Raw genomic sequence first — 16652 nt, 5'->3', positions numbered from 1 at the left:
TGAAGCATTCAGCTGATGATGTTCGTCGGAAGATAATAGGATTTTGCAGCAACAATTATTTTCTCATGGAACTACTCACTCTCTCTTGAAGCGCACACGCTCACAATTCTCAGAGCTAATTTGCATAACAAGTATTGCGTCAAGGGTGGATCACAACGGATGTTGAATCTGGAAATGCAATCTCTTAAATTGTCTGAAGACACAACCTTCTTTGTATAATATCTCAAATAAAAGCTATCATTTCTCATGAAAACCTGTCTTGCCAATGAAATTGCAAAGATTGGTAAGGTGATAAATTCTATATGTAATATATGAGGACATGAATGTCCACAACTAGGGGGGTTCTGGGTTTTACTCAAACAGTGAGGTTCCTCGCAAGAATACCTTCAAATGTAATTCCAGGTCCAAACGCCAGAATCAAGCCGAACTTGTTACGACTTTGGTCTTCCTTTTTCATCTTCATGCTCTCTTCCAGCATATAATCAAGAACATATACAATGGTATTGCTACTGGCATTCCCATAGTCCTTTAAAGCTTGCCTACTCGCACTTAATTTCTCTGGCAACAAGTCGAGTCTCTTCTCGAGTCGATTCAAGATTGCTGGTCCACCTGGGTGGACTGCCCAGAAGATTTTGTTATAGTCTTTGTCGGATAAACCAATAGGTTCCATCAACTTCGAGCAGAACCCTTGGATGTTATCTTCGATGATCTGAGGAAGCTCTCTCGCCAGTTTAAAGCTTATTCCCTCTTCCGTCAACCTCCCGTCTATAATTTTTTCGGTATCTGGTAAGAAATGCTGAATGGCCGTATTAAGTTCGAAGAGAGGCTTCTCAATGCTTAAATCCGGGTCAGCCCCAATTATCATTGCCCCGGCACCATCGCCAAATAACGCAACCCCAACGAGATCATATGGCCTCTCAGCGCTCGGTGGCTTGTACCCAATAATGGTAGTTTCTGACGTAGCGAGCAAAACCCGGCTACCGGGATTGTTTTCTGCTATATCCTTTGCTACCCGAAGTCCGGCGACACCTCCAGAGCAGCCAACGAAGTAGAGCATGACCCGGCGGGTTTCTGGGCTGAGCCCGAGCCCCTTCGCGAGATAAAGGTCTCCACCTGGTAAACGTGCTTCGCTAGACGAGACATAGACCAAGTGGGTAATGTCAGACACGGGTCTACCCCACCTCTTGATGCAAGCTTGCGAAGCCACGATGGCCATCTCCGTCACTGCCTCATTGCAGATATCTAGTCTTTGCTTTACCGTGGGGAGGCCTTCCATGGCAAGCTCTGGATACTTCTCGAGAATCTCTTCGGACATGACCACATACCTCGTTTTGACTGTTGTTGTTTTGCCTGAGAGAGGCACAGAGAAAAGTCAAAGAGCATTACCGAGCATATGGCAAGCATAGCAGTGGGCATGCATAATAACGTGAAGGAAATCAAGGAGGGAAGTGTATTGAGAGTATCACATAGACGAGTCAGCTTCTGTTTGAGATCAGGATCATCACAGTTGGTGTTCCTGAAATACCCATCAACCAGAAACTCCTGCATGACAAGCTGGTTAGGAAAAGCCTTGCCCAGGGCCAAGATGGTGGCTTTCCCAGGACCGGCCTTTTTCCTGGCAAAAGATCCCTGAGCTCTCTCTCCATTCTCCATCTCTCTCTGTCTCCGTCACCTAAGTTATTTAGCGTGCATTCGCTAGGGGGAGCTTTGCGGACGCCTCTTTACCTTGAAATGAAGCAAGCAGGGTGTGTTCCTATATATAGAAAACTAACCCGAAACTAAAAGTTCCAGCTTGAGCTGGAGCAAATAGAATAAGCTAGGTAGGAGTGATGCCCTATGGGGAGGTACAAGGATATGGTTTTAGTTGGAGGGAAAGGATTAGTTGAGAAGCAAGGCATACATGGGGGTCATGTTCAGTGATGTTGGTATGAATCTGGAAAAGTATAGGCGACACACTTTCTTTAACATGAACACCTATTCATACATGTCCCTTTGGAGTTAGCTACAACAACTCTATCACCAGTTCTTTTCGAAATCAAGGAACACAATATCTCAATGTAAAGATCATCAAGAAAAAGAGGCCTGTGCAGCTTCGCTTCTCAGAGCAAGAAGAATTTCATGAAGTGTTTTCTTATTTTTCAATCCTAATAGAGCAACCCCCTGACTAGGCAGCTGCAATTATCCAACGATCCGAAGGAACTTCTCCAACAATTAGTGATATGCCTTTGTAATGAAGTTACTAATCGCATCCTACAAACAATATGTAAAAAGGAAGGAAGAACACTCTTATTCTTGTCTTTGGTAATTAGTTCACTCACGAAAGGTTCGGTGTCAAATATATTTGCATCACTGGAGGTTCCTTTTGTCACATATAAATGATTTAGCAGTAAGATTACTCTATCTAAAAGAGACGGTTTAGAAGAATTGAAGCAACCGCATAACATATTGGCAAATTCTGTTAGGAATTTTAGCAAATTTATTATCAGTCTCTTTCAAGAGGTAAATCTCAATGATTACAGGTAGTGAATACAGAAGGAACTAGTCTCTTACAATTAAAGGTAACATATTAGATGAGTAGGGATAAAAAAACTCAACACTCCACAACAATCCTGTCTAGATTTGTGCCATCCCTCATAGGATCTGAGATGGATAAAAAAATAACTTGAGATTTGATAAGCTCCAAAATTTATTTATCAGAACCAGGAATTCACTAGATTGAGAGTTAATGTGATTATCAGCAGAAGGAATAAGTGAGGAATGGGATTTAGACTCGAGCTGCCATTAGGCAGCACTGGAAAATTGTCTGGAAGAGGCATTTGGCAGCTTTCACCGTTGAAATATATTCTTCGTGGAAAAGCCCAACCATTCCCTAGAGTGAATGATTCCATGTCTTTCTTCAGTAGTATTTCTGTTGTGACCGAACTGAGTTGATCTTTGTCTGCCTGCAGAAGTTCAGTGTTGTAGTAGTCTATTCCCCAGAAGAGAGCAACCTCATCTGCAAATATTTTCCACAGATGCAAGGCAAGCAATTGTTACATTCTTTTAGGTGTTCAAACTTCACAGCCGTATGATTTCATTATTCTTCTGATCCATGAAAGTTCATTCTGCAAATGTGGAATGTCCATTAAGTTATTCTATTGGTTAAGATTTCTCTCCTGTCAATATGTGGTTATTTGGTATCCTAGTTAATCTAACTTAGCCCTGCATAGTATACAAAGACAAAAATTGATTAAATTGCAATTTGAAAAGTCTCATAAATCATGATTGGTTTGCTGACAATCTTTGAAAAGGTAAGTTAGCAGTCACCTTCCAATCCGACGGTTGGAAGAACTGAACTGTTGAAGCTATATGTTGTCGTGGACTGGCCAAAACCGGGATGTTGGACCAAGACATTCCAATTGGAGTAGTTTCTCTTGTAATTATAGTTAGAGACTGTTAATTTCACCCGCCAGTGATCTAAATAGTTGTTCTTAAGGTGCCAGTGAACACGAGTTGGGCAGTTATGATCGGTGCATTGCACAATGTCTGTATTGCTGAGGGCATCTGACTGAGGCAGGGCAGTTCCTTCACTGGTATATACTCATATAGTAAGATACTTGAATTATCAGATCAGGGTATGCTCTTTTTATGTGGGGATGAGCAGTTGACAATGACTTACCTTATGCAGGAAGAAGTGTTGGGGCCCGCTTCTTTACATCCACAGCTGCATGTTGGACAAGAAGTGATGCGAGGGTTATAAAATGTCGATAGCGACACGCAGCAGACTGGTGCTTTGTTTGCCAAAAAGCTGGAATACAGGCAAGTTGATTTCCATGTTCCTGTACATCACAGTTTAGATGGCGAGACTTGAGGTGAAATCAGGTAGAATTTGGTCTAGAAGCAAAGTAAACATGATCCTATCTCAAAATTAATTAGGAGCAGGCCAAAAATTTGTGTAACCGAAACTCCCCCACACATAACACACACTCAAAGCACGAGAACCATCAAATAAAATTGTCGTTCTCAATCATTTTCTAGTCTAACTTTTTAAGGCAGTCAGAAGCGCGAAGAACAGCAATACCTACTCCCATTCTGGGTCATTTATCTGTTATGCAGGTACAATACAAAAAGGATAAATTTTCAATCATGGTATCAACTTTTCGACCAAACGAAATCATGGTATCAATGATCAGACTCCACGTACCTTCTCCAAGAAAAGTGCATTTTTCAACTCATCTACCCCTTTTGCATGCACAGAAACTAATTGCAAGGAATACTACTGCTAATATGCCACATGTCAGTAATCTATCTATCACCAACACCAGGCATATCAGCCCTTTGGCAATGGGATCTTTCTGTAATAGTTTTGTATAGTTCTTCACAGCAAGCAGTACTTACTGAAAACCTGAACTTCTCTCCTCCCACCAATATCTGAAGAAACTGTCGGATCAGTGTCGACGACTGGGCCACACGTGTAACCGGGACCTGGCGCCATCAGAGTGAGATTTAGAGGTGCATATCCAGTAGAGTTTCCCTCCAAGTTTCCAACTTGAATCTCAAAAGAAGAGTATGACTTGGAAGGATCTATAGCCCACGCTGATAGGAGGCCGCCGCGGCAACAGTCTTCTGACCTGTTCTCTGGTGAAGCCTCTGGTATGAGATCGAGGATCATGGGATCTTTCTTGCAAGAGTGAGGGATTTGGAACTTGAATGATGAGCAATTCCCTTGTTGGGTGGCAAAAGCGCCCGACGTTGACCATATGACTTCGTCCCTAGCCCACGTCCATCCTAACTTCCAACCTGGTTTTTCAACGTGGCGATACTGGTGGTAGTTCTGGATTGTCACTCTCGCCTGAACAAAAAGAACATATTAGCCAGAGAAAGAGGAGTTTCACCAGGTGAACTCTTGTAACATCTTAAAGTTGCAGCCTGCCTTCTATGTGAAAAGTGACCACATTGCATATCCATTGTAAAAGTTTTCCCATATGGAACTGTGACAGGCTATCCAGAAATAAAGCAGATGGTATCGCTATGTTGCTTCTTAAGCAGCAGGCAAAGTTTATACAATGCGATTTCATGTTAGCATCACTCCAACTAGAACTGATCAAATAGTATTCTTTATTTTTTTGGTAGAGACCAACCAAATAGTGTTCAATCTTGTTAAAAATGTGACTCAATGATAATTTCCTGGCATGTACTCGGAAAAGTTTCTCAGAGGATGTCTGAAACTCAATCTTAGCATTTGTAGGATAAACTACCAAGAGCAATATACCACCCGCCTGGGTGGCGCGGTTGGAAAGGGTACTCTTCCTCTCGCAAAAGGTTGAGTGTTCGAATCCCGGGCGCCGCAGGGTGACTTAACCGGTGCACGTGTGTGGTGGCTAGCACGTGTCGCCCCCAGGGTTTACCTCCCGGCTGTCGGCCGTGCGGGGGTTCCCTGGGTTACCAAAAAAAAGAAAAACTACCAAGAGCAGTGTTGCGCAGTATAATTGCCAGAATCCTAAGCAGAAACCAAATCACAGTTCTTCAAATATTTAGTACTTTGCATAGTGATCACTGACCATATATCCATCGGTCGTCCACTTATAAATGTCAAAAGTTACTGTAATGTTTCCGTTTGGGTCCATGGGGTCATAGCAATCTGCAAGCAGGATTAAGAAAGAAGAAGAGCAACATGACTAACTAACAAACAACTACTGAACTTTGAAAGAGTAACAAATCAAGAATAGGGATTGTTACCTGATAAATTGCACAAAGTAAGTACTATTGCAGACACAAGAGCTAGTGGACTAATACGACCGAAGATTATTAGCTTCATCTTCTCTATGAAGATTACCAAGAAGCTGTTTTGACTCGGAGGAAGGCTTTAGAGACTCGGTCTTATTATCCACGGTTAGTAACCCACCTACTTTCTTGAACAGACCATGCCCAGTTGGAGCAAAACAAGAATCATAGGAAACTTCAACGTGATATTACCAGACAAAGACTCATCTAGAAAAATTCCTGATAGACCCTATCTACAAAGCAACACCAGATGAGTTCTTTTTTAAGGCGTCTTTCTTGTCGTTCCTAGCATCCGACGCCCTTCTTGGACGGCACAGAGATGACACCAAGAATGTTTATAGTATGACACAGTTCGTTATCTACTGTACAAGGAAAGCCCATAAAGTAAAGGCAAAAGGAAAAAAACTAGACACTTAGGCTGCGCATGACAACGATTCTGTGCCCGGGAACAGATTCTGTTAAGAAATGATTCTATTTTATTCTGTGCCCGGAATTGATTCTGAGCATTTTAAGGCGTTTGTTAATGGCCCAAAATTCCATCCCTAGAATAGAAAAAGAACAGAAATGCGTTTGGTAACGCCACAAAATTTCTTTTTATTAATAATATTGTTAAATATTTTAATATTTCTTTCTTTTTTTTCTTTTCTTTTTTTCTTTTCCTCCTTCTTGGCCATGGCCTACTTGCCGGCCATGACCGGTAAAATATTTTTTTATTAATAATATTTTTATTAAAAGTATTTTTCTTTTTTTTGCCACGGCCTGGTCGCCGACCATGACCAGTAAAATATTTTTATTATTAATAATTTTTTTTATTAAAATATTTTTATTAAAAATATTTTTATTTTTTTTTTGCCATAGCCTGGTTGCCGCCCATGGCCGGTAAAATATTTTTTTTGTTAATAATATTTTTTATTAAAAATATACTTTTTTATTTTTTTAGGCCATGGCCTGATCGCCGGCCATGGCCGGTAAAATATATTTTTTATTAAAATATTTTTATTAAAAACATATATTTTTATTTTTTTTGCCATGGCCTGGTCGCCGGCCATGGCCTGATCGCTGGCCATGGCTGGTAAAATATTTTTTTTATTAAAAATATATTTTTTTCTTTTTTTTGCCATGGCCTGATCGCTAGCCATGGCCTGTAATTTTTTTTTTATTAATAATATTTTTATTTAAAATATACATTTTTTTTGGCCACGGCCATGTCGCTGGCCATGGCCGGTAAAATATATTTTTTATTAAAGTATTTTTATTAAAAATATATACCTTTTCTATTATTGCCATGGCCTGGTCACCGACCATGACAGGTAAAATATTTTTTTATTAATAATATTTTTTATTAAAATATTTTTATTAAAAATATATTTTTTTCTTTTTTTTGGCCATGGCCTGATCGCCGGCCATGACCGGTAAAATATTTTTTTATTTTAATAATATTTTTTTATTAATAATATTTTTTATTAAAATATTTATTCTCGTCAGATCCGGCGAGGGCGGTCTTCGGGCCGGACATTAGAAGCTACATTAAAAACCAAGAAAAGGAAGAAGAAAAAAAAATTGATTCTCAAAATTGTTCCCAGAATCAAGAAGCTACTTTTTTTTTTATTCTTGAAAACTGATTCTGGGAACAATTTTTGACAAAATGGGCCCAGAATCAAAAAATTAAACAAACGCATTTCTGTTCCCAAACTGATTCTGGGAACAAAAGAACAGAATCAAACACTGTTTGGCAAGTTGTTATGCGCAGCCTTATTCTATAAGAATGTGGGATGTACACAACCAAATATATAATACACTACACATAAAATACCTGTGAAAAAAACCAATGGGATTTATTAATTTAGTGGATAAATAATGAATGTGTATGCGAACACCTAATCAGGCCTTGTCTTACCTAGTTCATGAGATCAGTGGAGTACTTCATGAATATGAGGTTTACTTGCCTAAGTTGATCTTCCTTGCCGTAGGAAAATTGTCAAGACAAAATGTTTCTCGTAGTGCACATATGAAACTCTGTTGTTCCAAGATATATAATTAACGAATGCGTCTAATTATGTGTTTCACAAAAACATAATAATGTTTAGTTTAGTTCTAGATTTGAAGAGTTGATAATAAAATCTAAATAATGGGGGTGAAATAGTACAACTGACAACCCATTAGTCAGATACACTGATGTAATTTACATACAACCTTAAGAACTCACAACCATCAATATATTATATGTTTTCTACTCAAATCTAAATCATAGCAGTGAGAATAGTAATTTACGAGTGAAATTAATAGTACTATCAGAGGGACTCGTAAATTCGAAAAAAATCTTAATAACCTGTTATGGATTTGCAGGGTAGAATATTTATTTCTTTTGTAAGTTACCATTGTCAATCGACACTACTAATGAAGTGCATCAACATTTCGAAATCTACTATCGGAGGGACTCGTAAGTTTTAAGAAATTGATAATAATTTACTATGAATTCGCAGCGGTGGAATACTTTATTCCTTCGTAAGTGACAACTGTCAACGAACACTACTAATAAAGTATATCACCATTTGGTAAATTAACTATAGGAGGGACTCGTAAATTCGAAAAAAATGTTAATAATCTTCCTTGAGTTGAAACGGTGAAATACGAATCGACTTAGCAAACAAAGTGAGTCTACACCAATTACAATGGTTGCGTGAGGGGAATAGCGTAGCTTGGTTTGCTGGTCTTTCTTAGTCTTTCTCGCTTGTGTTTTCTATAGAAAATTCGATACTCCTAGGAAACTCACTCCCACTGGTTTTCATGACAAGGGTTTGCAAATTTTTTAAAGCGAAGAGGCATGTTTTGTCAGAGTAGATGCTTCCGGGATGCCAAGGGTGCGAATGGTAACCATTCTGCTCCAGAAATCAAATTCTTGCCAGAAATTGATTTCTGGAGAAGAAATCTGTTTGGTAAAACATGACTAATTCTGCTCCAGAAATGGATTTCTGGAATAGAAATCTATTTTGATTTGTTGATTTTTTTTGCACCTAAAAAAATTTAAATTTTACTCAAAGTGGGTGGCCACATGTATTATAAGCCATTCTGTAAAGTTTTGAAATTTTTGATTTTTTTTAATTTTTTTTGGGCACCTAAAAAAATTTAAATTTCACTCAAAGTGAGTGGCCACAGCTATTCTAAACCATTTTGTGAAGTTTTGAATTTTTTATTTTTTTTATTTTTTTATTTTTTTGGGCACCTAAAAAAATTTAAATTTTACTCAAAGTGGGTGGCTACAGATATTCAAAGCCATTCTGTGAAGTTTTGAAATTTTTTATTTTTTTTTATTTTTTTGGGCAACTCAAAAAATTTAAATTTCACTCAAAGTGGGTGGCTACAGGTATTTTAAGTCATTTTGTGAAGTTTTGAAAATTTTTATTTTTTTATTATTTCCTTTTTTTGGGCACCTCAAAAAATTTAAATTTCACTCAAAGTTGGTGGTCACAGGTATTTTAAGCCATTTTGTGAAGTTTTGAAATTTTTGATTTTTTTGAGGCACCTCAAAAAATTTAAATTTCACTCAAAGTGGGTAGCCACATGTGTTTTAAGCTATTCTGTGAAGTTTTGAAATTTTTGATTTTTTTTTATTTTTAAAAAAAAATTCACCAAATTTCATATTTTCCCGAAATTTGACTTTTTTTATTTTCTGGAAATTTTTATGAATTTTTCTAGAATTTTTCAATTTTTATGCATTTTATGAAAAAAAAAATTGTGAAAAAATAGGGAGAATACATTCCGGAATCAAGAAGCTACAAAAAGTAGCTTCTCTTTTTCTTGCCAAAAACTCATTCCGGAATAAAAAATGCACTCTGGAATCAAGAATGCATTCTGGAATCAAGTATTTTTAACAAACGCATTTTTATTCCAGAATGCAAAAATCGCTCCAGAATGCATTCCGGAAATTTTTTAACAAACGCCATTATGTTCCGGAATGCATTCCAGAACAGAATTTTTATTCCGGAATGCATTTCATGCGCACCCTAAGTTTCGTAAATTCTAGAAACCCTTTTCAATCTTGACAGTAGAGAGAGCCATTTGGACTTGTGTAATTCTCTAGATTTGAAGCATTTACGAGGCCTAGCGCACGAATTAGCACGAGAATATCCCATAAATTGCCAAAACCTTCTTATATTTTCTAGGCAGACCAGACCCAACATATTCGGATTTCTCATCCCATCGGTTTCCTCTCTTGCACGTACCGCGTTCAACTTTGCCAACTGGTGTGCAACATCTTATCCTAGGTCACAGGTTGATGTCTCCTAAGATTATTTACTTGATTTAGCTAATGTTACGTTAAGATTTAAGGACTACACAGTCTCCGGCATACCAAGAGCTCAAGGGTAATATGTACGGCACGGACGGAAGTATGTGGCTGAGGATTGAGACAATCTTTGATAGGGACGGACCACCCTGGTCCCCTACGTGAGAACATGGTGCTCGATGCATTCCATTTATCGAGCCTAATCAATGAGGATTCGGTGATTATGGCTCATAATCATCGGCCATCTGTACATGATTAGGACCATGCCAAAGGTCGTTTATCTGGCATGCAAAGATCTTGTAATTTAAACGTACAAAGTGGTTATGTCCTCATAAAATAAAGGTACCAAAAAGGTTCAAATTGCAAGACAGTCGACAGCCAGCCACCATGTCTTTTCCCCTATTTATTGTCTGCTAACTTATCCGGCCAATCAATAGGGGATGCATTACTGGTAGGTGCAGTTCCCGAGTTCCATGCCACAATCAGGCATGCTTCTCATGATCATAGGTCCCTCCCACTCATCAGGTCCTTAGGTAGCACACTCCAGATAGTACAGAAATTAAATATGCAAATCAGATGAGCTGTTTAGGTTTGGATTGATGTCATGGAGCAGTAATGAAAACCAAAGCATGGTCACTTGTCATGAGATCTATAATCTTTGTGTAATCATCTTTATGCACAACCCATAAATGCAAATTTAGTCGAGGTAGTCCTGAGTAGCTAGGGTTTGACATGGTGATGCATGTCGAGATGGACAAACTAGCAAGGGCTTTATTGGGCACCTAGAATGTTTTACAAAATATAGTTAGTACTTGTAAAATTAGACATAAAGCACTCAAAATTACGCATTGTACCATGATATATATAATCGAGTCTAGTCGAGGCGAACTCGAGTTTATCTAGCTCGAGTAGGATATATAATGCTTACCAAAGCTTGAGTCGAGTTTCACAGCGCCCTCGATAAACTGCTTTATATCTCTATTCACCGGAATCAGTGTAGTGGCACCTTGTGCCATGCCATGCTTGTCTAGATAGCGAACATTTCTGACAGTTTGGCCTTAAAGGCAATAACGAAATGTCAACGTGAACATAGCTGAGTGGAACCATCACGACATAAATCAGCAGGAGACTACTTGCAAGTAGTTGCCGATAATGCAGTTAGACGTACGTCAATTCATCCGCATTAAATGCCCAATGTGATGTCTTCAAGCACAGAACTCGTAAAATCTATTAAAAGCTCCTCGCGCTTCATTTTGGAACTGTATATACACAACCGAGGCGAAGCCCCATTTTGAGAAAGCGAAAGATATCCAGGGATGGCTGGACATGGAGTTGTTGCAGAAGATGAAGAGAGCGTTCTTAGTGGAAGCAAAGTCAAGCCATTTGCTACCCCAATGTAAGCATCAAAGTGTTCCTAGCTACTCTTCAACATTAATTTGGTTGGCACATTCTTTTAAGTGTTTCTTCAGTCTGGATTCCGTTTCAGCATTTTGGTCCATTCATGAGTGTCTTGATGTGATTTTGCAGTGAGGAACGGAGGAATATGAAGGACACAGGAAGGCATAAGCCCGCTTCCCTGACTGAGATCTTGGGCTTGAAGGACTTCTTCTCTTTGGAGGTCAATATGCGCTCATATACTTTAACCTTCTCCCTCAATATTATAAGAGAAAAGATTCATTGTACTTCGAAAATTGTAATTCATGTCGTAATTGCCAGGTATGGCGAGCATCGTTGGCGGAGCTCGTAGGCATGGCGGTGCTCGTGTTCGCCTTGGACACCATAGTGATCTCCTCCTATGAGACCAAAACCAAAACGCCGAACCTAGTCATGTCGTTCCTCATCGCCATCACCGTGGCCATCCTCCTCCTTGCCACGTCGCCTGTCTCCGGTGGCCACATCAACCCCGTCATCACTTTCTCTGCCGCGCTCACCGGCCTCATCTCCCTCTCGAGGGCCACCATCTACATTCTGGCCCAGTGTGGCGGCGCCGTGCTCGGAGCGCTCGCGCTTGAAGCCGTGGTCAACAGCAAGATCGAGCAAACCTTCTCCCTTGGAGGCTGCACGCTCAACATCGTCGTGCCCGGCCCGGAGGGGCCTGTCACAATCGGGCTCGAGTTGGTCCAGGCCCTATGGCTCGAGATAATTTGTACCTTTGTGTTCCTATTCGCGTCGATCTGGATAGCCTTCGATCATCGCCAGGCGAAAGCCCTGGGCCGGGTTGTCATCTTCAGCATCATCGGAGCAGTGGTCGGGCTCCTCGTGTTCATCTCGACCACCGTCACCGCGACGAAAGGCTATGCGGGAGTGGGGATGAACCCGGCGAGGTGTTTGGGCCCGGCCCTTGTGAGAGGAGGCCATCTTTGGAATGGGCATTGGGTGTTTTGGGTCGGGCCGACCATCGCTTGTGTGGGATTCTACCTCTACGTGAAGATCATTCCGACGAAGCATTTTCATCATGCCGAGGGTTACAAGTATGATGTGTTGAACATTTTGAAGGCTCCATTTGCTTAAAATGAGACATGATGTTCCATGTAACTCTAGATAATCAGGTCTTCAATTCCGTACACCTAAATTATGAAAAAATATGGTAACTGTGCTTAGCATTTGGGACTACAAATGTATTACCCCTTATTAGCCCTTGAAGGTGTCAAAACTAATCAGTAATTAAATCAGCACAAGGTCTTTGATAATGAGACAAAGACTCTTTGAATATGAATGTGATGGTTAAAGCACACCAGAAGTCTTAAAACTTATCACGAAATTGTAATTGAGTTTTAAAACTCTCAAAAAGTACAATCAAGTCCTACAACTTGTTACCAAAGTATAATCAAGTCATAAAATTTATCACAAAAGTGCAATCGATAAAATAATCAACACCAATGCTTTGCCTTCCTCAAGGGATTTCCAGTTCGGTGCTATAGTGAGGATGAAGTAGTACTCGACTGCAATCGGGTTGATCAAGCACTTGCATTCGTTGGAAATTGAAGATATGGGTGAGGCCGGGCAAGGGTCCAGGCGACCCTTGCCCGCCACAACAAAAAATAAAATAATAATAAAGAAGGAAAAAGAGGAAAAATAAAAAAATAAATAAAAATTCGAAAAAAATATTAAAATATTATTAAAAAATATATTAGCATCGGCCGTGCCATCTAGGACGGCCAACATCCACGTCAGCGATTTCTGGCCAAATTTGGCAACATGGACTCAATTGGTAAAACGTGAAAATGTTTAGAATTTAATTGGCACAATTAAAAGGTGTATGACTCAATTGGTAAAAGTGCAATAGAGAAGAATTACCAAAAAAATGTTAAACCTATTACAATTGTACCAATTTAGTCCATTGGCAGGAAATCACTAACATGGATGTCAACCGTCTTATGTGGTGCGGCCGGTTTTGACATGGACAATTTTTAATAATACTTTAATATTTTTTTCGAATTATTTATTTGTTCTTTTCTTTTTCTTTCTTTTTTTTCTTCCCTTCTTCCTAAGCCTCGATCGGAAAATAAAAATAAAAAATTCGAAAAAATATTAAAATATTATTAAAAATTATCCATGTTAGCGACACTCACGCCACATAGGACTACCAATGTCCATGTCAGCGATTTCCGATCAAAATTAGCCTGATGGACTAAATTGGCACAAATACAAAAGGTTTATAACTCAATTGGAAAAAAGTTTATGACTGAATTGATACAATTATTAAATTGTGTCACAAGTTCAAAAAAAATTATTAAAAATTATTCACGTCAATGACACCCGTGCCACATAGGACGGCCGGAGTCCATGTCAACGATTTCTGATCAAAATTAGCTGGATGGACTGAATTGACACAAATGCAAAATGTTTATGAATCAATTGGAAAAAAAAAGGTTTATGACAGAATTGACACAATTACAGTAGGTTAAGGATTTCTTTGGTAATTTTCCCATTCAATAAGTTTAGGACTTCGTAAGTTACCATTCTTAATCCGACACTTCTGATAAAGTGCGTCAACATTTAGAAATCTACTACCGAAGGGACTCTGAGTTTTAAGAAATTGATAATGATTTACTATGAATTTGCAGCGGCAAATTATTTCTCTCTTTTGTAAGTTACAGCCGTCACCATAGCAAAGCATATCAACATTTGGTTATCTACCATAGGAGGGACCCGAAAATTCGAAAAAAAATGTTAATAATCTATCTCGAATTGAAATGGTGAAATACTAATCGACTTAGCAAACAAACTGAGTCTACACTAATTACAATGGTTGCGCGACGGGTATAGCGTAGCGAAGCTTGGTTTGCTGGTCTTTCTTAGTCTTTCTCGCTCGTGTATTCCATAGAAAATTCCACTCACACTAGTTTTCATGACAAGGTTTGCAAATTTTTGAAGCGAAGAGGCATGTTTTGCTCGAGCAGATGCTTACGGGATGCTGAGTTTCATATATTCTAGAAACCCTTTTCAATCTCGACAGTAGAGAGAGCCATTTGGACTTGTGTCATTCTCTAGATTTGAAGCATTTACGAAACCTAGTGCACGAATTAGTACAAGAATATCCCATAAATTGCCAAAACCCTCCTAACTTTTCTAGGCAGACCAGACGCAACATATTCGGATTTATCCCATCGATTTTCCCTCTTGCACGTACCATGTTCAAACCAACTGGTGCGGAACATCTTATCCTCGCGCTTTATTTTCGAACTATATATACACAACCGAGGCGAAGTCCGATTTGGAGAAAGCGGAAGATTTTCAGGGATGGCTGGACCTGGAGTTGTTGCAGAAGATGAAGAGAGCGTTCTTAGTGGAAGCAAAGTCCTGCCAATGTCTTCCCCAATGTAAGCATCAGAGTGTTCCTCGCTACTGTTCAACATAAATTTGGTTGGCACATTCTTTGAAATGTCTCTTCAGTCTTCATAACGTTTCAGCATTTCGGTTCATTCATTAGTGTCTTGGTGTGATTTTGCAGTGAGGAACGGAGGAATGTGAAGGACACAGGAAGGCATAAGCCCACTTCCCTGACTGCGATCTTGGGCTTGAAGGACTTCTTCTCTTTGGAGGTCAATATGTGCTCATATACTTTAACCTTCTCCGTCAATATCGAAAGAGAAATGATTCATTGTACTTCGAAAATTGTAATTCATGTCGTAATTGCCAGGTATGGCGAGCGTCGTTGGCGGAGCTCGTAGGCATGGCGGTGCTCGTGTTCTCCTTGGACACCATAGTGATCTCCTCGTATGAGACCAAAACCGAAACGCGGAACCTAGTCATGTCGTTCCTCATCGCCATCACCCTGGCCATCCTCCTCCTCGTCACGTCGCCTGTCTCTGGTGGCCACATCAACCCCGTCGTCACTTTCTCCGCCGCGCTTACCGGCCTCATCTCCCTCTCGAGAGCGGCCATCTATATTCTGGCGCAGTGTGGCGGCGCGGTGCTCGGCGCGCTCGCGCTCAAAGCTGTGGTCAGCAGCAAGATCGACCAAACCTTCTCCCTTGGAGGCTGCACGCTCAACATCATCGCTCCAGGCCCGAAGGGCCCTGTCACGATTGGACTCGAGTTGGTCCAGGCCCTATCGCTCGAGATAATTTGTACCTTTGTGTTCCTATTCGTGTCGGTCTGGATAGCCTTCGATCATCGCCAGTCGAAAGCCCTGGGCCGAGTTGTCATCTTCAACATCATCGGAGCAGTGGTCGGGCTCCTCGTGTTCATCTCGACCACCGTCACCGCGACAAAAGGCTACGCGGGGGTGGGGATGAACCCGGCTAGGTGTTTGGGCCCGGCCCTTGTGAGAGGAGGCCATCTTTGGAATGGGCATTGGGTGTTTTGGGTCAGACTGACCATCGCTTGTGTGGGATTCTACCTCTACGTGAAGATCATTCCGACGAAGCATTTTCATCATGCCGAGGGTTACAAGTATGATGTGTTGAACATTTTGAAGGCCCCATTTGCTTAAAATGAGATAGGATGTTCCATGTAACTCCGCATAATCAGTTCTTCAATTCCGTGCACCTAAATTATGAAAAAAATATGGTAGTTGTGCTTAGCATTAGGGACTGCAAATGTATTGCCCCCTAAAGTTGTCAAAATTAATCAGTAATAAAACCAGCACATGGTCTTTGATAATGAGACAGAGACTCTTTGAATTTGAATGTGATGGTTGTTCTTATTTTGATGGGATAAGTGCACTGGAAGTGCTAAAACGTGTCACGAAATTACAACTGATCAAGTCCTATAGTTTGTCATCAAAGTGCAATCAAGTTCTAAAACTTGCTACGAAAGTATAATCGAATCTTAAAAATTTTCAAAAAGTGCAATCAACTGAAGGACTTAATTGGACCAATTTGTTTAGTTTTATGACTTGATTGTATTTTTTGACCATTTTAGGACTCAATTGAACTTTCGTGACAAGTTTTAGGATCAATTTGACAAGTTTTAGGACTTGATTGTTCTTTTGGAAAGTCCTATGACTTAATTGCACTTTTTGAAAGTTTTAGTACTCAATCACACTTTAGTGACAAATTTTAAGACTTTTAATGCACTTATTCATATTTTTAATGAATTGGGTATTGTTGTAGTGACTATGACTCTGGAGAAAACGTGCCAATCGTTCAATTATGAT

At 39.9% G+C, this 16652-nt stretch overlaps 4 protein-coding genes across 4 annotated transcripts; 2 read left to right on the top strand and 2 right to left on the bottom strand.

Annotated features, from left to right (window-relative positions):
• Nucleotides 1-346: 346 nt before the first annotated feature.
• Nucleotides 347-1684, bottom strand: LOC130135466 (type III polyketide synthase B). Its single transcript, XM_056304834.1, has 2 exons — nucleotides 1467-1684; nucleotides 347-1350 (listed from the first exon to the last, which is right to left on the bottom strand). The coding sequence occupies exons 1-2, from the start codon at nucleotides 1651-1653 to the stop codon at nucleotides 356-358; spliced, it is 1182 nt and encodes a 393-aa protein (XP_056160809.1). The 5' UTR covers nucleotides 1654-1684; the 3' UTR covers nucleotides 347-355.
• Nucleotides 1685-3014: 1330 nt separating this feature from the next.
• Nucleotides 3015-5797, bottom strand: LOC115668062 (COBRA-like protein 1). The gene is made up of 5 exons (XM_056304698.1): nucleotides 5719-5797; nucleotides 5541-5620; nucleotides 4378-4831; nucleotides 3659-3818; nucleotides 3015-3569 (listed from the first exon to the last, which is right to left on the bottom strand). The coding sequence occupies exons 1-5, from the start codon at nucleotides 5795-5797 to the stop codon at nucleotides 3296-3298; spliced, it is 1047 nt and encodes a 348-aa protein (XP_056160673.1). The 3' UTR covers nucleotides 3015-3295.
• A 5494-nt stretch (nucleotides 5798-11291) lies between these two features.
• On the top strand, nucleotides 11292-12720 carry LOC115672893 (aquaporin TIP4-4-like). Its single transcript, XM_030594884.2, has 3 exons — nucleotides 11292-11444; nucleotides 11576-11666; nucleotides 11765-12720. The coding sequence occupies exons 1-3, from the start codon at nucleotides 11365-11367 to the stop codon at nucleotides 12557-12559; spliced, it is 966 nt and encodes a 321-aa protein (XP_030450744.1). The 5' UTR covers nucleotides 11292-11364; the 3' UTR covers nucleotides 12560-12720.
• Nucleotides 12721-14755: 2035 nt separating this feature from the next.
• LOC115672894 (uncharacterized) lies at nucleotides 14756-16010 on the top strand. The gene is made up of 3 exons (XM_056304794.1): nucleotides 14756-14871; nucleotides 15003-15093; nucleotides 15192-16010. Exons 1-3 carry the CDS (start codon nucleotides 14792-14794, stop codon nucleotides 15984-15986), a joined length of 966 nt encoding a protein of 321 aa, XP_056160769.1. The 5' UTR covers nucleotides 14756-14791; the 3' UTR covers nucleotides 15987-16010.
• The last annotated feature ends 642 nt before the right edge of the window (nucleotides 16011-16652 follow it).

Source organism: Syzygium oleosum, unplaced genomic scaffold (assembly GCF_021117445.2).
Source record: "Syzygium oleosum isolate NSW1041296 unplaced genomic scaffold, Sole_v2.1 Sole_v2.33, whole genome shotgun sequence".
NCBI lineage: Eukaryota > Viridiplantae > Streptophyta > Magnoliopsida > Myrtales > Myrtaceae > Syzygium > Syzygium oleosum.
This window is presented reverse-complemented; position numbering and strand designations above follow the sequence as displayed.

What these genes read in the sequence shown, in the direction of transcription:
- LOC130135466 (XM_056304834.1), bottom strand. Translation starts at nt 1,653, where the DNA reads ATGGAGAATGGAGAGAGAGCTCAGGGATCTTTTGCCAGGAAAAAGGCC. An exon ending in ACAGAAGCTGACTCGTCTAT is followed by an intron (nt 1,351 to 1,466) that starts GTGATACTCTCA and finishes TGCCTCTCTCAG; the next exon opens with GCAAAACAACAACAGTCAAA.
- LOC115668062 (XM_056304698.1), bottom strand. Translation starts at nt 5,797, where the DNA reads ATGAAGCTAATAATCTTCGGTCGTATTAGTCCACTAGCTCTTGTGTCT. An exon ending in GGACGACCGATGGATATATG is followed by an intron (nt 4,832 to 5,540) that starts GTCAGTGATCAC and finishes CTTTTTGTTCAG; the next exon opens with GCGAGAGTGACAATCCAGAA. An exon ending in AACACTTCTTCCTGCATAAG is followed by an intron (nt 3,570 to 3,658) that starts GTAAGTCATTGT and finishes AGTATATACCAG; the next exon opens with TGAAGGAACTGCCCTGCCTC.
- LOC115672893 (XM_030594884.2), top strand. Translation starts at nt 11,365, where the DNA reads ATGGCTGGACATGGAGTTGTTGCAGAAGATGAAGAGAGCGTTCTTAGT. An exon ending in AAGCCATTTGCTACCCCAAT is followed by an intron (nt 11,445 to 11,575) that starts GTAAGCATCAAA and finishes GTGATTTTGCAG; the next exon opens with TGAGGAACGGAGGAATATGA. An exon ending in AGGACTTCTTCTCTTTGGAG is followed by an intron (nt 11,667 to 11,764) that starts GTCAATATGCGC and finishes CGTAATTGCCAG; the next exon opens with GTATGGCGAGCATCGTTGGC.
- LOC115672894 (XM_056304794.1), top strand. Translation starts at nt 14,792, where the DNA reads ATGGCTGGACCTGGAGTTGTTGCAGAAGATGAAGAGAGCGTTCTTAGT. An exon ending in CTGCCAATGTCTTCCCCAAT is followed by an intron (nt 14,872 to 15,002) that starts GTAAGCATCAGA and finishes GTGATTTTGCAG; the next exon opens with TGAGGAACGGAGGAATGTGA. An exon ending in AGGACTTCTTCTCTTTGGAG is followed by an intron (nt 15,094 to 15,191) that starts GTCAATATGTGC and finishes CGTAATTGCCAG; the next exon opens with GTATGGCGAGCGTCGTTGGC.